Below are 26,486 nucleotides of genomic sequence, written 5' to 3'. Positions count from 1 at the left end.
GAAAACCAAAAAAATGTATTAAAGTTTCTCAAGCCTCTTTCCTCAGATCATTAAGTACAGCAACCCATATATAAAACCAAATCTTCTGCTGATGAGGGATACTAACATAGTTAAAGAGGTGTAAGCAAAGGCTAGTTTGAGCCTAACCCTCATCTACAGTATGTACCTTAAGATTAAATTACTATTTGTCCAGTATTTATGGTGGGACTCAATTTTGCACATTTGGGAAAGCTCATTTTGTTTTAACTTCTCCCAGGAACAATGATGCACACTAACTAAAAGACATATAATTTATGTTATGTTAATATATTAATTTAAAAAATGAATTTAGCTATATTTATACGTCATCCCTAGAACAAGAGATTAGTTTACTAACCAGAAGGATCTCAAGAATAAAGGTTTAAAATAAAGGGGAGTTAGAAAAGCCTGATTTTAACAAAAAAAATTTTTTAAAGTATGTGATTTTTTTAATCAAAAAGACTTAAAATGATATATGAGCTCTACCAACTTTCACCAAGTTACATACCTTCTCTAAACCTCAATAGCATCAGTAAAATATAATACAATTTTTTTTTTGCAGTATGGTTACTGAAAAGAAATAAAATGTCTGTAAAACACAGCATGTACACGCACACACACACACACACACACACTCTATAACGGGTAAATATTAATTTAAATATTAATTTAAAACTATTTTTTAATGGTCATTCTCTACATATTTCTGAACACCTATTTTCTTGGCAAAATTAAAGAAAAGATGGTCATATTAAAGTATCTTATTAGTTCAGCTGCAAGAGACAGAAAAACACCAAACCAATCAGTGCCTTTATGTCCATTGTTAAAACAGTTAAGTGTTGATGCAGCAGTCCCAATGATGACAAAGGTCCCAGGTTCCTCAGCTTTGTTACTGTCAACCTGAATGCACTGCTTCCACTGAATGATGTTAGGTAGCAAGTGCCAACATCTGTCACTAAAAGGAAATGGCAAGAAAAGGGCACATTCACTTCCTACAAATGAATGTAGTCTTTTTCAAAGCTACTTACCAAGCCCTGGTATTCACATTCTGGAAGCCACAGCTTAGTCATGTGGCCAATCACAGACAGCAGTAAAAACTGTGACACAGACAGTATTTATTCTACTCAGCCCAAACCGAACTAAATCCAAGAGTTCTCCTAGCACAGAAGTAGAAGATAATAGATATTTAGGCAATTAGGAGATTCTGTCCTAGTGTATGTGTCTATTTTTTCCCATTTTTCCTTACTAGTACCAGGTTTCTCCAATAGCACCATCTCATGGTGTAGGTGTAAATAACTGGATTGTATCTCATTTAAATAATTTAACATTTAAATGTAAGGAAGACTTCAACACTGGGTTCTTTGATGAGACAATAAGGACAACGATAGCAACATTTTCTGTCATGTGTCAGCAATGTGATAAATACTTTATGTAAATTATGGCACATATTAAAATTGTTTCATATAGGTCTTATTCTAGTCTGATAAAGGGTTTTTAGCCACCTAAACCATCCTAACCTAAAAAAAGGTAAGTAACCAGGGGGAAAAGAAAAAAAAACAAGTAAAAACAACAATGTTCTTCTCTCTCTCTCTCTCTCTCTCTCTCTCTCTCTCTCTCTCTGCAGAGGGGGACAGGGGGATGAGCCTAGGGACACTTAACCATTGAGCCACACCCCCAGCCCTTTTTTCTTTTGAGGCAGGGTCTCTCTAAGTTGCTTAGGATCTAAACTCCTGTAAACTCCATATTTTATATATTTTACCACAATAAATGAGAGGCTCTGAAAATGTCATCTAGGGATACATAATACATAAAAAGGACTCAGATCAAAATTCTAGAGATTAAAAAAAAATGCCATGTGTCAGAAAAAAAAATACACTGACAGGAGACTAGAAAGTGCAGAAGAAAAAACAAGGGAACCTAAGAAACAGCAAAAGAAATTATCGAAATGAAGCATGGGGGACAGGGGACAAAATAAAATGAAAAGATTCTGTAATCTATTGGACTACCATGAAACAATCTAATATACATAAAACTGGAGTCACTGGGAAGGGAAAAAAGAGAACAAAGAATTTTTTTGAAGGACTCAAAATTCCCATATTTGACAAAAACTATACAATCAAGATGCTCAATGAATGCCCCAAATAAGAAATATGAAGAAAACAGTAGCAAGGCACATCATAATCACATTGGTGCAAAACAATCAGAAAAAGAAACTCTTAGAAAAGTCAAAGAAAAAAGGACATCATTAAAAATGGAAGAATAACACAAACCAGAATACAATGAAGATCAGAACCACCATCCTCCAGTAATTCTCCAATATGTTCCACACAAAGAAAAAGTGGAGAGGCACCTGCCAGATGTTCCCCAGACCTTTCAGCAAACATGAACATGCTTTCCGCCAATCACACGAAAATCCACAAGAAAGCTGATATTAGAAACACTAAGAGAATGGGCACTGTTCAACAAGGAATAAATGTCCCATAAATATTACCATGGCAAAGCAGAAGAGTCTGCACTGTTACCTGCTTGGTATTGTGAGCTCTAAACAAGGGCAATACTCATATTGAGTATGTTAAATACTCTAAGAGCTGAGACAGCTTCCTAAAATGTACAAAACAAAATAATCAGAAAGAGGAGGAATTCAGGGGCTAAGGATATATCTCAATTGGTACAGTGCTGGTCTCACAAGCACAAGGTCCTGGGTTCAATCCCCAGCACCAAAAATCAAAAATTTTTAAAAAAAGGAGGAATTTGAAGAGAAAGAGACATGGTTTCAATGAAATACCATCCTAGACCCACCTAGAGAAGCACATTCTGAGAACCAATGGAAATAAAAAACCCTCAGCTACTAAAACCGATTTCCTATGAATTCATGGCAAGACAGGTGTTAAAAAATAAAAGACCTCTACACTGGAGGGGGTGCAACATTTTTAGAAAAGAAAAACAAAAACTGTCAACTAACTCACAATAATCACAGAAACTATGAGTTGAAAACTTTATTACAGATGGGAAAGTGACTAATTTTTATTGCTGGAAGGACAGATCACAATGAAAACTCTCAGAAGCTTCTATATATGTATTCATTTTACTTTTTAAACAATTAATTCTTGATTTTATAGTTTTAAAATGACAGGCTTTAAAACTAGATAAGACAGGCAGATATAGAAACATAAATGGCTGGATAATTATGGACGAAATTGGTACGCCCTCCCACACACACATACCCTAATTCACAAGTTGAAATTCTAACCCCAGTACTGGCATTTGAAGACAAAGTCTTTAAAGAGATGACTAAATTAAAATGAAGTCAGCAGTCACTAATCCAATATGATTTGCCACAGTCTGGCTGGGCACAAATCACGAGCCACTGAAGCAGGAACAAACTTTATTTCTGAACTCTACCAGCACACTCCACACACGCTCCCGGGAAATCTGCCAACCACCACCCGGCTCCTCCAGGAACCAGCAACCAGGAGGAAATATCTCCTCCCGAAATCCCTCCTCCTGCACTTCCCCAACCAATGGGAACTCTGCGGGAATCCCCCGGGAATCCCCAGGAGAACTCCAAAGTAGTAGCGGCCGAGGCAGATAGTAAGGAGAACTCCAAAGTAGCGCGAAAACTCCCAAGTAGTGGTGGAGGCAGATAGTAATGCCTCACCTGTCAACCAATACTGTTGGCAAAATGCCAGGGGCCATTCCGACTCGGCTGTCGCTCTCAGCAATGATTAGTGTCCTTATAAATGGAGATCAGAAAAAACAGAAATACCAGGAGGTAGGATGTAACAGGAATTCTTTTTTCTTTCTTTCTTTTTTTTTTTTTTTTTTTTGGTACCAGGGATTTAACTGAGGGACACTCGACCACTGAGCCACATCCCCAGCCCAATTTTGTATTTTATTTAGAGACGGGGTCTCACTAAGTTGCTTTGAACCTTGCCATTGCTAAGGCTGGCTCTGAACTCAACAATTCTCCTGCCTCAGTCTCCCGGAGCTGCTGCAATTACAGGAATGCACCACCCCACCTGGCTATATCAGGAATTCTTAATCATCACCTCCAGTCTCTCCTTAATGTTGCTATCCAAACATTGTCAAGCACAGAAGTTTCTATGACATTATTACCATTTTCATTTGTATCCCATCCAAACCTGTAAGAGAAGACCTAAGATATTTCAATTTCAAAGCACCAGAGCTATCCTCTAAGCTGACAGCAACCAATTTGAAAAGAAAAGTAACAGCAGTCCTCCTTAATCTAATCCTCTGCAATAATATGAAAAAATATTGTTCATCACTAGCAATTAAAACAAAAGTGGGAGAGAGGGGCAGAGACAACAACAAAGGGAAACTAAGCAGATTCAGAAACTAGTCCAGGATTCAGATGCAACTTCATTACTGTAAATTAATTAAACTGCAGAATCCAACTCATACCCTTAAATGTTCCACTCAAACCCTTTAAAGACTTATAAATAAAAGTGATCATGTACTGCTCTTGAAGTTTGCAAAATGTACACAACTAACTATTCTACTGAAAAGCGTTCAAGATTTTTTTAGAAATATAGCCACCATATTTGAATTCATAAGCATTTCTAAGTATAGAATATATTTTAATGGACAGATTGTTGATTTAATAAACTTTTTTTTTTGAAGAGCAGTTTGGGCTCAGCAAAATTGAGAGGATGGTCGTTTTCCTATATACCACTTGCTCCCCGATGAACATGGCCTCCCTTGTTATCTTACCAACATCTCCCACCAGAATGGTTCATTTGTCACAAACTGGTAAACCTACATTAACACATTATCACCCAAAGTCCATAGTTCACATTAGGATTCACACTTGGTGGTATACATTTTTCTAAGAATGTTGCACATGCTTCATTTGTACATTACACAAAGTATAAAGACATTTATCTACCATTACAGTGTCATACATGGTATGACAGTATCTTAATCTTCTGGGCTCTACCTACTCATTCCCCATCTCCAAAAACTAATCTTTTTTTTAAGTATTATTTTAGTTGTTGATATATCTTTATTATTTATTTATTTATATGTTGTGCTGAAGATCGAATCCAGTGCCTCATACATGATAGGCAAGCACTCTGCCACTGAGCTACGACCCCAGCCCCAAACCATTAGTCTTTCTAATGTCTCCATACTCCTGCCTTTTTCAAAATGTGATAATGTTGACATTATACTCTTAATATACAATCCAGCCATAAAGCACCTTGGTATTACACAAAGGAGCTAAAAACTTATGTCTATACAAAAACCTTCACAAAGATGTTTATACCACTTCATAAGAAGTGGAAGATAAATAGCATGACTGTCATTCCTCTAGTAGTTAAGTATAATCTCAAAAATCAATAAATACAAATTTTAACTTTCAAACTTCTAAATACATTCATATCCTTTAACAACCAAAAATCAAATGACCAAGCAGCAGAAAAGGTACACAAAACACTTTTAAGAAAGAAACATATGGACTGCTGAACTGTCTGGTTTACTCTTATTTTTTATTTTACTGGAACTGGGGATTGAACTCAGAGGTGCTTTACCACTGAGGTACATCCCAGTCTTTTTTATTTTTTATTTTGAGATCGAATCTCACTAAGTTGCCCATGCTGGCCTCTAACTTGTGATCCTCCTGCCTCAGCCTTCAAGTCACTGGGATTCAAGGCATGCACCATCAAACCCAGCTTTCTCTCATTTTAAATGATGTGAAGAGAAATAATTGAAAGAATACATTTTTAAAAATCTAAACAGTATCATAAAGATGACTACTACTTAATGTAACCAATAACTTGAAAGCTGTTTTATAAATAAAGTTTCGTAATGGTTTTAAAATAAAAGTTATTTTATTTTTGCTCATTTTTAAAGACACCTCGAAGTAATTTTTGAATTTTTCTATTATTTTTTAACACAGGCACAATCATAACATCTTGCTTTTCAGGTGCTATGCCCTGAAGGACCATACATACATTCAATTCAATATTTCTAGTGAAATTCTCCCTCCTGAATTGACTCTTAATGACTTAAGACTGTCACTATTTTCCCCATCATCCTTCATTAATTGTGAAACACCAAAATTATATATTTTGACCTGCACATTACCGGCATCAGAATCACCAGGGATATCTGTTAAAATGTAAACTCCTGACCCACCTCAGTTCACCTAAATCAAAGGATCTGATATCACTTCCACCAAGTATCATAAGGCAGGATTCTGGTTTACATTGGATGATTCTGACTTTCAGGTTTTGTCCAAGCCTCAGTGGGCCAAATAATTAAAGGAAAGAAAGAATAAAGAAGTATTCTCCTTTTCTCAGATATATTCTAGACCCAAGGCCACTTCTGGCCATCTCTGAATTACAACAATGTAATCCTTAGTTCACCTGGAATGTTTTTTAAAACTGGTACTGGAGCTGGGCACAAACCTGTAATTGCAGCAAACTTGGGAGACTGAGGCAGGAGGATCCCAAGTTTGAGGCCAGTCTCAGCAAATTAGTGAGACCTGAGCAACTTAGTGAGACCCTGTCTCAAAATAAAAAATAAGAGGCTGGGGTTTTGGCTCAGCAGTAGAGCGCTTGCCTAGCACATGCAAGGCCCTGGGTTCTATCTTCAGCACCACATACAAATAAAATAAAGGTATTGTGTCCAACTACAACTAAAAAATAAATATTAATAAATAAATAAATAAATAAAAGGGGCTGAGGACGTGGCTCAATGGTTAACTCTCCCTGGGTTAAATTCCCAGTACCAAAAAAAAAAAAAAAAAAAAAACTGGTACTCAAGTCATACTACATTAGAACATCTGGGGGTGGAAGCCAAGCTTAAATATTTCTAATGATCCATAGTGACTTCCATATACTGTAGTTGGAAATCATTGCCTTTAGTAGACAAAAGAAAATTTTAGCTTCAAATGATCTTTGTGTCAGGTATTAAGCCATAGGTATTAAGTTTTGAAATTTCTAGATGAGCATATATTTCTATATTCTTATTCCTACAGGAAAATTTTTGCAATGCACTTATTAAAGTTTTAAGATTACCTTTTTGTTAAAAAAAATGACAAAAAAAATTGTTTCCCAATGAACATAATATAGGATCATACTGGGCTGGGGATGTGGCTCAAACAGTAGTGCACTCGCCTGGCATGCATGCCGCCTGGGTTCAATCCTCAGCACCACATACAAAGATGTTGTGTCCGCCAAAATCTAAAAAAGAATAAATACTAAAAAAATTCTCTCTCTCTCCCTCTCTCTCTCTCTCTCTCAAAAAAAAAAAAAATATAGGATCATACCACGTATCTTAAGTTCAGATACATCATTCCATGTAAAGGCACATTCATTTCAGTGATTATAGATGAAGAAACATAATCACAAAGCTTATACAAAAATTCAAAGTTCATGTTTTAGATATTTAAAAGCAACTCCAAATACTGATAACTCCAAAGGATTTTTATTCTAAATTTAAAATAGTTGCAATGCTGGTATGAAAATTAACTTTATATTTCACATTATCTCTTCCCCTAACTCGTGACTATCTCATTTCTCTGAAAGAAAACTTCTGATAGTTTTTCCTCTCAAGTTTACTAATTCCATAGATGCTGTTGTCCTGTTAGCAGCACTAGATAAAATTTAATTCACAAAGAAACATTTTTTAATCTTTATTCTTTCATGAAAGGCAGATCAATCAACTTAAAAACATTTTAGTTTAGTTTAAGTTTTATTTTAGTTTGGTTTCAGCTGTTTGACTTCATTTTTTTTCACCATGCAACAGGATAAAACATGACCATACATATTTAAATGTGTAAGAGCCCAAAGTGCCACAAACTACAATAACAAAGTTATCTCAAAAACAGTGAAACATTTTTTCAAAATCATCCTAATACTTTCACATTTAATATTTTAAATATTTTTGCAGGGATTTCATATATCAAAATGCATTTTCGGAGAGGGTAAAAGGGGGAGATTATGAACTGAAATTGATTACCATGTATGTATGAGTACCTCAGGATGAATTTAACTACTATATACAACCATAAAGTTCTAATTAAAAACAAAAATCAAAAAGTTCCTGACAACTGTGCTAATGCACTTTCGTTTAAAAAAATAATACCTATCACTACAACCAAAAAATGGTTTACACTCACCTTTATTACATCAAAGAAACATCTAAAATACTAAAAGAATTCTTTTCTAAAATTGTCCTCCACGTGTCAAAAAAGGGGAAAAGTCCACATGTAGTTAGTTATCTTTAATAAAAACTAAAAGTAATTATAATCATATAAACAAAATCTAAAGAGAAAATTTTAATTTCAATAAGTATATTTGAGAATGACTTCTGAGGAATCATGGTTAAATACAGGTAAAATGGTACAGTCACCTCCTGATACAATGTGCTAAAGCAGCTAATTTTACATGTGAAAAGAACACTTTATCTTGATAAGAGCCCCAAATATGCATATCATAATCCTACAAATCAATATCCAATGCTACCTGTGTACAACCAAGGCAACATTTATATCTATAGACTAAATTCAGACGTTTATTTAAATATAAACATATAAATATAAAGCTAAGTGCAATAGTGTTTAAAACACCAATAATTACCTACCTTTTATACGAACCACATACTAAGAACTGTTTTTTAATCTTTCATATAGAATAGAAAAGTGAAAAATAAAATCTGGGTCAATGAGAGAAATGTTTATAAATTTACTCCTAACATGCTTAAAAACAAAAGATGAATACAAAGCAGAATTGGGGGGAAAAAAAAACATAGAAAGGCCATGCTTAAGTGAAAAGTCCTTAATATCTACAGCTTAGAAATAAGCCTACTAGGAGACTCTATGGTTATTACCTGGGCCTACTAAGTTGAACAAGAGTCATTCATGACTCAGAAGCAAAAGGTACCATAATACAGTTTAACACAAAAATTCTTACTAAAAACAAAGTGTAGGATAAAAACAAAGTTAGTAGGATAATTCCACATACAGAGGGCTCTAATTAGTATTTATATTCTATTTTGAAACACTGGACATGGTCTGTAATCTATAAAATAAACTTTACCAGCTGATTACCATATCCTTTCACAAAAACATTTTAAACATTGATTCAAACTAGACCACACTCATGACACATTAGTAAATATTAAAAGAACCATGCACAGCACAGTGTGGCATGTCTGTAGTCCTATCTACTCAGGAGACTAAGGCAGGAGGATGGATCACTGCAGCTCAAGGTCAGCCTAGGTACACAGTGAGACACTATCTCAAATAAACAACAAGTAAATAAATAAATTACAAGCAAATGAGACAGTTCTCAACATCATGTGTCATTAGTAAAATGAACCATAAAGGCTATCATCACAAAGACAGACAATACCAAAAGTTCTGTGAGGATGTACAGCAACTGGAACCCCTCACATATGGCTCGTGGGAAGGCAAAATGGTCCAGCCATTGTGGAGAATACTGGCAGTTAAGCATGAGTTTAACATGATCCTGCAATCTCACCCCTAGAATCTACCAACAGAAATGAAAAACATCCTCACATATGGTAAATTCATTAACAAAATATAACATATTCATATAACAGAACAGTAGTCAACCATAAAAAAGAAGAAAACATTGACACATGCTACAACACAGATGAACCTTAAAAACATTAAACTAAAAAAATGCTAGCCGAAAAAAGCCAGATGCAAATGGCCACATACTGTATGATTAAACGTATACAAAATCTACAGAAAAGAAAAATTTTATAGACAGAAAGCAGATAAGTGGTTTGCTGAGGTTGAAAGTTGGGAATGACTACAAACACACTTGAAGGGAATATTAGGGGGTAATCAAAATGGATTGTGATGATGGTTACAGAACTCTAAAAATATAATGAAAATCAATAAATTATACACTTAAATTGGATAAATTTATAGTACTTAAGGTATACCTCAAATAATAATTAAAAAGAACTAGCAAAGCTGGTAAACAATGATACCTGTTTTCAACACCTGCTTTCTCTCAGACACTTTTATTTCAGAGCTGATTCTAACAGCAAATAAGAGACAGAAACACACTTGCCAATTGCACAACATCTGCAAGCTACATTTATTCACTCAACCCACGATTATCAAGGACTTACTACTGTTTGTCTAATTGAACACTTCCAGTAGATATAGAATATCGAAACTCTAAATTCCTTTCTATAATTTTCTAAATATAATGCAAAAAGAACATGAAAAACTACATTTACACTTATTAGAAAAAGTAACATATTACAAGTACTAAACAATCTAAAGCCAAATAACTATGTTAGTAACCAGAATGCCTGATAATATTTGAAAATTTTAAACAGTTGTTCAGCATGACTTATAATGACACCCTTGATTCCTGATCAAAATCTCTCACATCCTTCAACTTTGTTTTTAATTTTATTAGTAAACAAATGCTTTATTACTAATATAACAGAGCCAAGATGACATTTTAAAGGATTTCATCCTTAAACACACTACCAGCATCTCATCTGTCCTTATACATGAAATTGCTAATCCAACACAAGAATCAGCTAGGTTATAAGGAGGAACTGGATTAACTAGAGAAAAGATGAACTGGGGGGGGGGGGGGGCAGGAGACAACACAAGAGATGACGCACAAATGATAAAGACTGTACAACCCACACAAGGTGTCTTTACTTCACCTAAAACAGAAAATAAAATTAGCTTAAATCTTTTCCAAGACACACTGTTTTGACATGACCCAGAAAGTGTCCAAATTAGAAGTTGCTTTTCCTAAATAACCTCAACTAATTCTACTATCCAAACCCATCCTCTCTGCATATACTTAATCTTCCTTCCAAAAGACAGACAAGAACTAAGTGATATGAACACAAATTGAAATGTTAGTATGTTTAGCATTCCTCAACAAAATATTCTAAGTAATTAAAGTACTACTTACCCTGCTGTGCTAGAGAAGGCTTTCCTATTCATTTTCATAACATAAAAAAAACAGCCCCAATAATGAAGCGGTAGAAATTAGTTCCAAATCTATAATCCTTTAAAAATAAAACTTCTATCATTTGCTTTAGCTAAAGAAGTCTGAATCTCTTTTTGCCGGGAGAGGGGATTCTGGGGATTGAACTCAGGGGCATTCAACAACTGAGCCCCATCCCCAGCCCTATTTTGTATTTTATTTAGAGACAGGGTCTCACCGAGTTGCTTAGTGCCTCTATTTTGCTGAGACTAGCTTTGAACTCTGGATTCTCTTGTCTCAGCCTCCCGAGCCACTGGGATTACAGGCGTGTGCCACGGTGCCTGGCTTTCAGAAATCTAAATGTTTTTCAAAGAATAAAGAAAATTGGACATTGAATACAAAGTGATTATTCAACTATAGCAACAATTATAAAGCATTTTAGATATCTGAAAGAACAACCTCTTACCCAAAGGAAGCAGCAAGCTATAAAAATAATTCTTGGACTTAGGAACATTCCCTAAAAGATTATCAACAATGAACCAAAAAAGAATCCTAATATTTTTCCTTTGTCACTCATAGACACAGAAATGCTAACCATTATGAATTAAATGCTTTCCAAGAAGATAATGATTATTTAGAACAGCCAACTACAGAGTTTACAAGAATACCTACATAATTTAATCACACTTTTAAAAAGGGGGGCTATAGATGAGAAGAAAGGAGAATGAATCAAATCAAGGATAAAACAAGAACAGGTAGTTTTAGTGGAGCCAAAAGGCCACCATGATTTATATCAATTTAAATGTTAAGTTTTGTATAATAAGCTAGCCCATCAATGGTAAATGTTCTGTTGTGTTACTTTTTAAAACTAGAAATTGCACTTCAATCATCCACATTCTCTTTATCAGTGACCCTTATCACTGACAGCCCGTGTATATTTTAAATATCAGCACAAAGTAGTTTTAAGTATACAGATGGTTCCCAATTTATTAAGGTTCAATATAAGTTTTTGACTTTCCAATGGCACAAAAACAATCAAACTCAGTAGAAATCATATTTCAAATTTTGAATTCTGTTCTTTTCCCAGGTTAATGATATGCAGTATGGATAGCACCAGACTGCAGCTCTCTGTCCACCACCAAATCAAGCACGTATACAACCACAACAACCATAGAGTGCTGCTGAGATATGTTCTATAGGTTAGGTGCATTAAATGAGTTTTCAACAGTCTTTTCAACTTACAATGGGTTTACTGGGGCAAAACCCCACTGAAAGTCAAGAAGAATCTTACAGTGTTGTAAAATAGGATTTCAATGAAGCAACTCAAGAGGCTCAAATGGAAACCAAATTTATATCATTATGCTCTCTCTCACCCCAGCCACCACTATCTGAATAGAAAATGTAATACAGAGATCTAAACAGAGGATTCCAATTAATATCTTGGGAATTCTGATATTCAGACTAATCTCCCGATACGATACTTGCTCCTCTAATTCATACTTTACATAAAAACTCCAAATGGAATCAAAACATTAATAAAAGTCAGCAAAGTACTAAAATTCAGTTATATATTATAATGTTGGTAATGAATTTCCTAACACTGAAGCCTAAGCCAGAAATTATGCTACAGTAATAAGTCATAAATGTGACTACAAAAAAATGACAAAGCTCATATACAGTGCAATTATTTTCATATTTATATTTTAGGCCAAGTTATGTTTATGTACCAAATATATAGACCAAAATATTAATTTAAACAGTGGCTATCTCTAGATAAGAATACTGTACATAAGTGCCACTACCATTTATACTTTCTTTTTTTTTTTTAAAGTGGAAGGTATATAGGACCCTCTTTCTTTCTTTCTTTTTTTTTTTTTTAGAGAGAGAGAGGAGAGAGAGAGAGAGAGAGAGAGAGAGAGAGAGAGAGAGAGAGAGAGAATTTTTAATATTTATTTTTTAGTTCTCGGCAGACACAACATCTTTGTTTGTATGTGGTGCTGAGGATCGAACCCAGGCCGCACGCATGCCAGGCGAGCGTGCTGCCGCTTGAGCCACATCCCCAGCCCCATTTATACTTTCTATACTCCCTAAATTGTCTACAATCAGAACATATTTTTATAATTTAAAAATGAAAGTTTTTTACTTCAAAATATAAAATCTATCTTCTCCTGTATCAGCCATGGTTAGCTGACCATTTCCTTCAGGTATGGATAAAACTTACAAAAAAAAAAAAGGCTTTTGAATAGAGCTTCAGTTAAATAACAGAACTATGAGAATTTGATGTAGCTACTAAGGAAACAAAAGTCCACCTATCTGTAAAATGATTTTTAACAAAGTTGCCAAAGCAATTCAAAGAGAAAAAAAATTTTTTTTGAAAAATTGGTGCTGGGTAGTCTGAATAACTTTACAGTCATATGGGAAGATATGTCTATATTAGACTTGGCCCCTAACTCACACTACACACCAATTCTAACTTGAAATGGTACTCTAGACCTAAACCCAAAAGTTGAAACCAAAAAGCTGGAATATCTTTGTGATATAGGAACAGGCAACAGATAGCTTGGACAGAAAAAACAATAAGTATTAAAATTTTTTATTAAGAATATACATGTGCTAGGCACAGCGGCACATGCCTATAATCCCAGCAGCTGGGGAGGCTAAGACAGAAGGATCACAAGTTCTGGGCAAGTCTCAGCAATTCAGCAATTTAATGACACCTCTCAAAAACAAGGCTGGAGATGCAGCTCAGTGGTAAAAGTACCCCTGAATTAAATCCACAGTGCCAAAGGAAAAAAAAAAAAAAAAAAGGCCAGAATCAGAGAAACCATTTGTAAAATATAAATTTGACAAAGATTTTTCTCTTTACATATAAAACTAATTATATATCCAAGACATTAAAGAACTTGTACAACTCATCAAACAACCCAATTTTTTTAAAGGACAAAACCACGAACAGATTGACAAAAGAAGATATATAAAAATGGCGAGGGGCTGGGGATGTGGCTCAAGCGGTAGCGCGCTGGCCTGGCATGTGTGCGACCCGGGTTCGATCCTCAGCACCACATACAAAGATGTTGTGTCCGCCGAGAACTAAAAAATAAATATTAAAATTACTAAAAAATAAATATTAAAAAAAATTATCTCTCTCCTCTCTCTCTAAAAAAAAATGGCGAGTAAGTGCACAAAAAAGTACATCATTAGTCATCAGTGATATGCAAATTAAAATCACAATGCAATATCACTACCCACCACAGAGTAGCAAAAATTTAAAAGACAAAGTGTAAGGGAGATATGGAACAACCAGAACATTGTGCACAGGAGTATAAAATGATATAACCACACCAAGAAAGATCCGGCAGCTTCCTAAAAAGTAAACATACATCTACCCTATGACATAGCAATTCCACTAGGAGAAATAAAAACTATCTTCACAAAGACTTAATACCAATTGTTTCTAGCAGCTTTATTAAGAGCCAGAGTATATAATACATTCTGAAAACAAAAACCTGAAACAGCCCCAGTGTTCATCAGTGGGGGATATAAACTGGTTTATATAACAGAATACAATTCAGCAATAAAAATGTATTATACTGATGCAATAACAAGTCTCAAACACTTTGCTGAGCTAAAAAATCCAGACACACTACATGATTTTATGAAGTTCTGAAAAAGGCAAAAGTAATCTTTAATGCATAAGTAACAAAAACAAAGAGTAATTGCCTCTAAGAGAATAGAATGTGGGATTAGTTGAAAAAACCTGAGGAAGACTTTGGGGTAATAGTGATTTTGATAAAAATTTGCACTGTACATATAACATTTGTCAAAATTCATCAATCCTACATTTAAGATTTATGCATTTCGGTGCATAAATTTAATCTTTTTAAAAACCTAAACAAAGACTGGGTGCAATGGGACATGCCTGTAATCTCAGCGCTGGGGACGCTGAGGCAGGAGGCTCTCCAATTCAAAGCCAGCCTCAGCAAAGGTGAGGTGCTAAGCAACTCAGCAAGACCCTGTCTCTAAATAAAATATTAAATAAGGCTGGGGTGGCTGGGATTGTGGCTCACTGTTAGAGTGCCTGCCTAGCAGGAGTAAGGCACTGGGTTCGATTCTCAGCACCACATGTAAATAAACAAAATAAAGTCTGTTGACAAAAAAAATATTTTAAAAAATATTTTAAATAGGGCTGGGATGTGGCTCAGTTGTTGAGTGCCCCAATTTCAATCCCAGTACCCCTCCTAAAAAAAAACAACTAAACAAATACTGAATTCTACTTAATTATTTTTTCTTTTTTTTTTATTGGTTGTTCAAAACATTACAAAGCTCTTGACATATCATATTTCATACATTAGATTCAAGTGAGTTATGAACTCCCATTTTTACCCCAAATACAGATTGCAGAATCACATCGGTTACACATCCACATTTTTACATAATGCCATATTAGTAACTGTTGTATTCTGCTACCTTTCCTATCCTCTACTATCCCCCCTCCCCTCCCCTCCCCTCCCATCTTCTCTCTCTACCCCATCTACTGTAATTCATTTCTCTACTTGTTTATTTTCCCATTCCCCTCACAACCTCTTATATGTAATTTTGTATAACAATGAGGGTCTCCCTCCATTTCCATGCAATTCCCCCTTTCTCTCCCTTTCCCTCCCACCTCATGTCTCTGTTTAATGTTAATCTTTTCTTCCTGCTCTTCCTCCCTGCTCTGTTCTTAGTTGCTCTCATTATATCAAAGAAGACATTTGGTACTTGTTTTTTAGGGATTGGCTAGCTCCACTAAGCATAAATCTGCTCTAGTGCCATCCATTTCCCTGCGAAATCCATGATTTTGTCATTTTTTAGTGCTGCGTAATACTCCATGGTGTATAAATGCCACATTTTTTTATCCATTCATCCACTGAAGGGCATCTGGGTTGGTTCCACAGTCTAGTTATTGTGAATTGTGCTGCTATGAACATCGATGTGGCAGTATCCCTGTAGTACGCTCTTTTAAGGTCTTCAGGGAATAGTCCGAGAAGGGCAATAGCTGGGTCAAATGGTGGTTCCAATCCCAGCTTTCCAAGGAATCTCCATACTGCTTTCCAAATTGGCCGCACCAATTTGCAGTCCCACCAGCAATGTACAAGAGTACCCTTTTCCCCACATCCTCGCCAGCACTTGTTGTTGTTTGACTTCATAATGGCTGCCAATCTTACTGGAGTGAGATGGTATCTTAGGGTGGTTTTGATTTGCATTTCTCTGACTGCTAGAGATGGTGAGCATTTTTTCATGTACTTGTTGATTGATTGTATGTCTTCCTCTGAGAAGTGTCTGTTTAGGTCCTTGGCCCATTTGTTGATTGGGTTATTTGTTATCTTATTGTCTAATTTTTTGAGTTCTTTGTATACTCTGGATATTAGGGCTCTATCTGAAGTGTGAGGAGTAATTCTACTTAATTAAATGCTTGCTGAAATGTTTAAAATGTACAAATACCTCTAACTTCTTTAAAATGAATCAAAATAAAAATGGAGGATTAGAGGGATAAAAGATGGATTGATATAATAAAGAAAGTAGAGCAAAATAGTAATTTGGTGGTTAGCATAAAAACATTCCTTATAAATTCTTTCACCTCTACTATAATTTTTCTATAATAAAATGTTAGTAAAAATTTTAAACTATTAAATTGCATTATGTTACATTATTGAGAGCTATACAAGTTTAAGAAGCAAGTCACAAAAGAATAGATACAAATGTTAACATTTTAGAAAGTTAAGAAAAAATAAAACAAAACAATATCCTCTAGGGATATGCACAAATGTAGTAATTTATGAAATAAAGAAACAATAAAACTTTCAGGGTAGCAGATAGGAAAGGAGGCACAAACACTGAATTAAGCAGCAGCAGCACACAGATACTTTAATGAACTGGTGATGTATTTACTAACTTGTGTAGTGATTTCATGAATTTTTCATGCTTCAAAGCTTATATTTGCGGGCTGGGGATGTGGCTCAAGCGGTAGCGCGCTCGCCTGGCATGCGTGCGGCCCGGGTTCGATCCTCAGCACCACATACCAACAAAGATGTTGTGTCCGCCGAGAACTAAAAAATAAATATTAAAAAAAAATTCTCTCTCTCTCTCTCCCTCTCCTCTCTCACTCTCTCTTTAAAAAAAAAAAAAAAAAAAAAAAAAGCTTATATTTGCGGGGCTGGGTGTGCAGCTCAGAGGTAAAGCGCTTACCTCGCATGTTTGAGGCACTGGGTTCAATGTTCAGCACCACATAAAAAAATGAAGATACTGTGTATTCATCTACAACTCAATAAATATTAAAAAAAACTTATACTTACAAGTTATATTGTTTTAATATCTTAGAATTCAAAACGGGAAAAAAGAACTATCTGGTCAAGACTAAGCAAAAACAAACAAAAAACTTATACTTTAAGATAATTATTCACTATTCTTTACAACTATTTACACAAACCTACATTTCCTTAGTCTACACTGACCTTACCTTGGGGCCAAGATGTTTCAAACTACAATTTTTTTGGATTTTTAGAATAATACAGAATATATACTGTATATTCCCTAAAGCCCTTTGGGAATATGGGGGAGCATCCTGAAATCAAACATATTAATATTTCTCCATTGAAAGCCATTATTAGCTTCTCAAGAGGCGTGAACGGACTACAAACATTCAAGCATCAGATAGGCCAGATGTTACTATCAAATAAATATTAGCAAAATTTATTTTTATGTATCAGTCTTGTGGATAAGGGACTGTGGACCTGAAAAGAGGTTCAACTTCACCTAAATAGTAAATTGCATGCATCACTTGAACTAATTCATTTTCTTTAAAGATTTCCTAATCATCAAAATACAGTTTTACAAAAAACAAACTACTCTATATGCTGCAAATGTCCATCCCTTATTTCACAAAGAAAAACATGTATAAAAACATTTTTCAGAGGCTGGGAGGTTATAGCTCAGCCATAGAGCACTTGCCTTGCACCTGTGAGGCACTGGGTTCAATTCTCAGCACCACATAAAAAATAATAAATAAATAAAATAAAGATACTGTGTCCAACTTTAAAAAAAACAAACAAAACATTTTTCATCCTCTTTTCTATTTCTTTGTTATTATATCTTCATAATATTCTCTCTATGTAGTGGGAAAAACACCACATGATCTTATTTTAATTAGAAAAAAAACAGCATTAAGCTGAAAGAATCTAGCTACTATAATAAGAAATATTTTTATACAGTTTACAGTATCAGATACTGTATCAGTACAGATACAGTATACTGATATCAATCTAATTGTTTTGTTTTCTAAGTCACTGAAAATTGCAAATAAACTTTTAACCACTTTTGCCGATACACAGTCTTAAGTAACAGTGTTCTACAGGTTGTTTTGACTATTTACTAACACCTTGAAAGAGTAAAATAAATCAAAATCCAAAAGTAAAGACTTTAGAAAGACATCGCTCCAGCATGACACAATTCTTTTTATCATCATAGGCAAGCAGTAGGAGAACCCGAGTCTGGACAAAACACAAGTATTAACCAAAGGTTCAACTGAAAAATGTGTATCACTGAAGCCCTCCCCACCTGAAAGTAGTTCCCAAGCTGTAACCACTAAAGAGATATACTTTCTTTGGATTAATTTAAGAACCCATGTAAAGCAACTAGATTTCTGCAAAGAAACAAGATAGCTTAGTCTCTACAAAGATAGTCTTGGAATTCAGCTCTTATCTATTCTTTCTCACAGTTTTATGATGGTAAATTCAAATGACGATATCCACTCAAAATTATGTAACAAGAAACAGTTGTAAATAAAATTATTTTTTCAAAGAAAACTTAAAGCGGGCTCGGGATGTGGCTTAAGTGGTAGCGCACTCGCCTGGCATGCGTGGGGCACTGGGTTCAATCCTCAGCACCACATAAAAGAAAATAAAGATATTGTGTCCACCTAAAACTAAAAAATAAATATTAACAAAAAAAAAAAAAAGAAAACTTAAAGCTATTAACTAAAAATATGCTAAATGCACACAGAAGGGAACTGCATTCAATGAGCACTACTTACTATGTAACAAGCACTGAGCACAGTAAGCATTTTACAGGTCATCTTGTAACTTTTCCCCCACCTGTGGTCTGTCTTCTAGGCCTAGACTACTGCAGGCAGGATACATTTACTTCTGGCATACTCTGTCTTCTCACTTCTGTCATGTTCTGCAATAAACAATTTTCAATGGTACTTTCTGAACTCCTGAATGCGGTATTAAGTTCCATGCCTGGGTTTGTATTAGACTATTTTCCTTTAAGCTTTCTCTATTAAAGACGAATTTTTTTTTTTTTAAAGAAAGAGAGAGGGAGAGAGAGAGATAGAGAGAGAGAGAATTTTATTTTTTAGTTTTTTCGGTGGACACAACATCTTTGTTTGTATGTGGTGCTGAGGATCGAACCCGGGCCGCACGCATGCCAGGCGAGTGCGCTACTGCTTGAGCCACATCTCCAGCCCCTAAAGACGAAATATTTATTTTCCTAGAGCAAAACCAAAGAAATGTGATGGCAGTAAAATACTTATCAATTGTGAAATACAGTCTAGATGGAAAGTTTCAAATCTTTAAAGTGACAAGAGCCATTATTTCAGAACACAGAAGTTCTTATAATTTACAGAGTGTTGGTATGGAAAGATGAAAAGGTTGATCAACAGTGTAAATGGACGTAATGCCACTCAACTGAACACTTGAAGATGTTTAAAATGCTGGGCATAGTGGTAGCACACAGGTATAACCTCAGAGGCTCAGAGGCTGAAGCAGGAGGACTGCAAGTCAAAGCCAGCCCCAGCAACTTAGCTAGACCCTCAGCAACTCAGTGAGACCCTGTCTCAAAATAAGATATAAAAGAGATGGGAAGGTGCCTCAATGGTTAAGTACTTCTGGATTCAGTCCCTGGTACCCCCCCCCCAAAAAAAGATAAAATCATAAACTTTATGTTATGTGTGTGCTGTCACAATTAAAACATTGATTTATTCTAATATTTAATAGGATGAAATGTATAATTTAATTTTTTCCCACATTTTTTACTGTTATAGTTAGTTGTACATAATGATGGGATTTGTTGTTACATATTCATACATGCACACAATATGACAATATAATTTGGCCCTAGCACTTACATAATTTGAAATTAATTTGCTATAACTTTGAGATTTTTTTTTTCCCAATTTTGTCAATTGGCAACAGAAGCACGAGGAATCTTGGTCCAAAGAGTAAGGAACAATTTTTGGCTTGGTAATATTTATTGCTCTTCAGAATCCCATTCATATTCATATTCAGAAAGACTTAATCAACTAAAAGCAGCAGGAACAGTGCCATCAGGTCAGCAGCATCTGAAGTGCAGCCCATACCAGTAATGTGTCATCTTAGCAAATGTGTCTTAGTGGTACTGAGCACTCAATAAACGAACAGACTAAATTTACTGAGAATGTGAAATGTTTCATTTTTAAAACAGCCTTCCTTTTAGTAATTTAGAAAATACTTTAATTAAAAAATGTATATTCATATCAAACATATAAACAACTTAGTTCCAACCTCTGAATAACACTAATAATTAACATCACTAAAGACTCAAGAGATGAAAGTGTAAAAAACTTCTATCTGGGATTGAGTTTGAACCTGATGAATGCTTGAGGTTTACAGGTACTATTTTTAACTGAACTTTCTGGCCTTAGGTCAAAGTTTTGTTAGCAAAATACCAAAGCGAGAATGCTGGGAGAGAAGCCCAGAGACTGCCTCAGCTAAAGAAAGGCTAGGACCTCTAGGCAACCAATCCCACTACCAATTTAAGACTTCCAAAGACTGTCCAGAGTATCATGCTCCCCTGAGAACACAGGAACAACACACAAACTCAAAAAATCAGTTAAAAAAAATAAAAAATATCTGATATAACATCACTACATTCTGACAAAATATAGTACATCACTACATTCTACATAATGTACAGAAAGATACACACTCTCCAATCAGTTGCTGCATTTTGGCCAAACTGAACGGAGTCACTTTGCAAATGAGTCCAGAAACCTCAAAGGACAACTGAGGGCCTTGGAAGAAAAGTCAAAAAATCAGTGGGAAGGGAGGAGATCATATATACTCACTAGGTTTCTCCCAGCAGGCCCAGAACTGAACTTCTGCGTTCTGGCCCAAAATGTCAGATTGCCCATCCTAAGGCTAGTCTTCCAGAGCTATCTTAATAGTCAGAGTTTCTTTTTCGCTTTCTTCTCCCAGAGAAGTCCACACCATCTTATGCCATAAATGCATCTCTACCGCAAACTAATCCAGACTGAGAAATCAGAAATACACCAGCACTCTACCATGCATTTATTTCTAAAACGTGTTCCTTAATCAAGAGCCAACTAGTAGCCTTTATATAGATATAAATTTGGATTCAAAGGCCATCTCAGGAAAGATACAATAAAGGGGCAAGATTTATTCTATTCTACAATTCAGACTGATTTTTTTTTTGGGGGGGGGCCTCTGAGGAAATTACATTTACATAAATTAAAATACACCAAATAGCTACTATGGAATGTTCAAAAACAACTGAAAACGGGAAAACTTCAGCTATGTGTTCCAAGATTTCCTAGTAAAAGAAGTGGGAGCAGTTCTTTGTCATGTACCCAGGTTGGTACTGCCAACAGAGAGCCAGCATCAGGTTTCCTTCTCCCTGGCTAAAACCCGAGGCCCCACGCAGCATGACACTTTCAAATCGGCTAGTCTGGGTGCAAGGGACAGCCAACCCTCCACCTTTCCTCCCCAAACCCAGTGGGTGGGCGGGAAAGAGCGGAGAGGTGTTTCCTCCCTGCACTCCAAGAAAGGGGCAGCCGGGATGACACCCGCCCCAAGGCGGTGGAAGGAGGGACCCGAGGTGGGTCCCTACTCTAGGAGCTCAGTCTGGAGCGTCTGGTCTCCGATCCCGCAGCCGGAAGCTGGGCGGGTGGGGCGAGACCTCGGCGCTCCCCACCGACGGGTGGACACAGGGGTCTGACTCCGGGGCTGGAGCGGGCAGGGCTCCCGGCCACCTACCAGCAAGCTCTCCACGTTGATAGGGGAGCGAGGGTCTCGGATCAGCGCCTCCAGCTTCCTCTGGCGGCCCGCGCCGGCCCCGTCCCCCGGCACGGCCTCGGGGGCGCCGGGCATTTTCCCCGTCGGCGGGAGCCGGCTCATGCCGCCGCCGCCCGGCCCGCAGTCCGGCTCCTCGCGCTCCGGTCCCGCCGCCTCCGGGCCTAGCGCCGCCCCCGAACCGTCGGCCCCGGGCGGGGCTCCGCCGGGCCCACCGCCCGCCTCCGGCTCCGGTGCTCCGCACCCGGCGTGGGCCCGGGCACTGCTCTCGGAGTCCGCTCAGCCCGGCCCGGCACGGCCGGGCGCGGCGAGGGGCAGACGGCGTCCCCGCCCCTCAGGCAGCCTCGCGCCGCCGGGTCCAGTGGTCCGCGGCGAGCTCCCGCAGGACTCCGCGGGCGGAGCGGGGAAGTGGCGCCGCAGCCGCCGCCTGGACCGCCCCGCCCTCGGGGCCCGGGAGGCAGAAGCCCAGGCGCGGTCAGCTACGGCCGCCGACGGCCCGCGCCCATGTCGCCGCAGCCTCTCCCTCCCACGAGCCCGCTCTGCTCTCACGCACTCCCGCGCCCCGGCCCGTCCCGGCCGCGCGCAGCCGCTACCCACAAGCCCCTCCGCCCGCGGCTGCCGGCGCGCGTGCCCGCGGGCCTGCAAGCCCCGCCCCCGCGCGCGTCCGCGGCCCGCCCACACCGCCGCGCGCGCTCCCGCCGGCCGGCCGGCCCGTGCTCGCCGTCCGCTCTGCCTTTTCTTCCCTCCTGCCTGCGCGAGCGACTTCGCTTCTCTTTTGCGCCTCCCTCCTCCGCCTTTTTGGGGGTTCTCAATGGCCGGCGCGTGGTCACCGCCGAGCCGGGGGTGGGACTGCTGTCTGGGGCTCCCCTCCAGGCGGGCGGACCCTGAGGCCTCCGTGGCGGAGCCCCCGCCCCACCGCCCTGTCCCTGTCCCTGCGCCGCCGGGAGGGGCCCATCGTGGGTCCCCGGGCCCCGCTGACTCAGCGCGCAGCTATGCGGGCCCTGCATCGCCCGCGCCAAAATAACAGCGCGCGCGGGTCGCGGCCTCGCCCGCCGAGCTCGGCTCCCAGGCCGCGGGCGGGCGGGCGGGCGGGCGGGCGGGGGCGCCGCGCGCTGGAGCCCGGAATTCGGAAAGAGCGGAGGCGGCTGGAATCCGAGTCCTGGGGCGCGAGGGCTGGGAAGAGTTGCTTCCGCCCCCGGGGCAGAAAGCCTGGGCTCGCGGAGCCTTCCTGCACCTCCCTGACGGCCGGGCTTCGCCAGCCACGTCGAGAGAACGGGAGAGCGACTGCAAAACACTTTCCACCCGCGGCCTTTTTTGCGGGGAGGCGAGAGAGGGGAGGCTATAGGGACCGCTCCTGCGCATTCCTGGCGGCTCGCGGCCGGTGCCATTGGTCCACTCTCCCAGGGCTCAATCTGAACAATATGTGCCAACAGCTATAAAACTGTTCATAGAGCCCCTTTGACCCAGTAAACCCATTTAAGGAAGTACATTTCTAAGGAAATGACCCAAAGGGGAAGTGGGGGAGCGCTTGCATAAAATGTTTACAGCAGGGTTATTCAGAACGTTCGTAATGACGAAGACCTGGGAAGGGACCCAACTGTCCAGCGATTGAATGATCCAAACAAGCTCTGTCACATTAACAGAAAGAATCCTGGCAAGTATGCAGACTGTGAGGAACCTGTGAAATTTTTGGCACGTGCATGAAAATGTGTACTGGGAAATAAAATTTTAAAATGCAAAATAAATTGTGCACGCTAATTAAAACTACATGAAATAAGCAGCTGTGAGAAAGGGAAGATAATACGATTGTACTTAAGTAAGATTTTTTCTGTGAAGATGTTTAAGAGCATATTAAAACTTAAGAAATTTAAAAACTATACTGTACGTGGGCCACTCCCCCTAAAAAGCTGCAACCTGATATCCATAAGTAGTAAGAATCTTAAGAACCTTCTCACTAGCAGGTCAAAGATAAGTCCACAGATGGACTAAACCCTGCCCATGTTAAGCAATCTTTTAATCAGCAAGTGGTTTCTGGAACTGCCCTCCTTTTGGAGTGGAGCCACTCTTACTTGGGTTAATGCAGGAAAAGGCCCCAGATGATCCAATACAGCTTTTTCATCTCAGATAATCTCACATTGACTATAAGTTAAAAGGTAAGACTTCTAAGTCTGTAAGTTGAGTTATTTATATCTTCAGAGATCCCACCACAAAGAGTGAGCTAGACACTCCCCCTACTTATGCATTGAAGCAAAATAATTAGATAATTACAACTATGGATTCTTTTTCCTGGTAACAATAATATGCAAGGCAGAAAGAACACTATGTGGTTCTCAGGTTACAAATTAATTTTGCAATGATCAGCTATATATTTTTATTGGGCCTGATTGGGAAGCCGTGGTCCCAAGCATTATACATGGAACTTCATTTTATTTATTTATTTATTTATTTTTTAAAGAGAGAGAGAGAGAGAGAGAGAATCTTTTTAATATTTATTTTTTAGTTATCGGCCGACACAACATCTTTGTTTTGTATGTGGTGCTGGGGATTGAACCTGGGCCCCACGCATGCCAGGCGAGCGCGCTACCGCTTGAGCCACATCCCCAGCCCCAGGGAACTTCATTTTAAAAGAGGAGTAGTGATCAACATATTACATATACTGGGAAACTTCTATGTATGGCCATTTATATAGACTAAGAAAAAGTCATAAAAGCATAAAAGATATTTACCCATTTACACCATTGTGTCTACCTGGAAGAAGAAAAAACTAATCTCTTGGTTGGAGTGAAAACATTCTCTCTCTCTCCTTCTCCCCACCCCCTTCCTTCTTCTGGCTATCTAGTATGACAATTCCTGTCTCATAAAAAGAATACACAAATAGGATATGGTGGCACATGACTGAAATCCCAGAGACTCAGGAGGCTGATGTAGGAGGATCAAACTTTCAAGGCCAGCAGCAAGCCTCAGCAACTTGGCCAAACCTTGAACAATTTTACAAGACCCTGTCTCAAAAAGGGCCAAGGATGTAGCTCAGTGGTAAAGTGCCACTGGGTTCAATCCTCGGTATCAAAAAAAGAAAAAAAGAAAAAGAAAAGAAAGAATATATACTTGTAAAAGTTCAAATAAACCAGAAATTGTACTTCCAACTCTTCTTCCACATACATTATTTTATCATTCAAGGTCTTTATTCTCAAATATATATATTTGCTTATACATACATGTATACCAATAGTATTTTGCAGCCTAAATTTTTCCCCTAAATTATTGTTTCCTAGAGATATGTCCACATTAGTAGACAAATCTTTCTCATTGTCTTTAATTGCTTCGCTGGATCCTTTGGTAAATAGGGCTTTACCAATATTGTGTTTACTCTCTATTCAGGAGCATAGTGGTTGAGGAAAGACTAGAGAAGATTGCCTGGGTTAAAATCTTGCCGCTACTACACACTAGCTGTTTGATCCTGAGCAAATTATCTAATTCTCTCTGTGTCTCAGTATCCTTCTGTTTAAATGAGCGCCTGCCCTTTATAGTGTTTTATGTTGCCCTTGACATCCTTCTAGTTTTGCTTTCATGTGGAGATATTTGGACAGTATAGATTCCTGAAAGTGAATTGTAACAAGGGGTAGGCATACTTTTTTTTTTTTTTAAAGAGAGAGTGAGAGAGGAAAGAGAGAGAGAATTTTTAATATTTATTTTTTAGTTCTCGGAGGACACAACGTCTTTGTTGGTATGTGGTGCTGAGGATCGAACCCGGGCCGCACGCATGCCAGGCGAGTGCGCTACCGCTTGAGCCACAACCCCAGCCTGGGGTAGGCATACTTTAAATATTACAGATACAGCAAAATTCCTTTTAAAAAGCATACCCATTTTCATTGTCGCCATCCATGAAAGGAACTGCCCACTTCCCTTTACGTTTTGTGGGCAAAAAAAATGACATCTTGTTTTAACTTGCATCCCATTAATTACAACTGCAGATGGACATTTTGCGTATCTATTTCTGCTGAAATTATTTGTATTTTTTGTTCATTGGCTTTTTCATCTTTTTTGGTGAATGATAGGAGCTCCTTATGCATTAGAGATGTTCTTCCCTGTTATAATATAATGTTAAAACATTAAAATTTATGAATACTTTCTTCCACTCCTTTGCTAGTAATTCAGTTTTGGGGTTTTGTTTGTTTGTTTGTTTGTTTTTGTTTTGTTTGGTACCTGGGATTGGGGGCACTTAACCATTGAGCAACATCCCCATCCCTTTTTGGTATTTTATTTAGAGACAGGGTGTCACTGAGTTGCTTAGGGCCTCGATAAATTGCTGAGGCTGGTTTTGAACTTGAGATCCTCCTGCCTGTAAACCCCAAGGATTACAGACATGCACCACCACACCCAACTGAATTTGGTATCTTTCGTTATA

At 38.3% G+C, this 26,486-nt stretch overlaps 1 protein-coding gene across 7 annotated transcripts in view; it reads right to left on the bottom strand.

Moving 5' to 3' along the window:
- ROCK2 (Rho associated coiled-coil containing protein kinase 2) overlaps window positions 1–23,825 on the bottom strand; it is a 141,717-nt gene extending 117,892 nt beyond the window's left edge. For 4 of the 7 annotated variants that reach the window (XM_081264357.1, XM_081264359.1, XM_081264361.1 and 1 more), the window contains exon 1: window positions 22,046–23,825. In XM_081264357.1, the coding sequence (XP_081120483.1) occupies window positions 22,046–22,186 (141 nt within the window). In that variant the 5' untranslated portion in view covers window positions 22,187–23,825. The remainder of the gene's footprint in view (window positions 1–22,045) is intronic. The other 3 variants (XM_081264362.1, XM_081264363.1, XM_081264358.1) reach the window with 2 other exon arrangements.
- Window positions 23,826–26,486: the final 2,661 nt, after the last annotated feature.

Source organism: Spermophilus citellus, assembly GCF_964194105.1.
Source record: "Spermophilus citellus genome assembly, chromosome: 13".
Lineage (NCBI taxonomy): Eukaryota > Metazoa > Chordata > Mammalia > Rodentia > Sciuridae > Spermophilus > Spermophilus citellus.
This window is presented reverse-complemented; position numbering and strand designations above follow the sequence as displayed.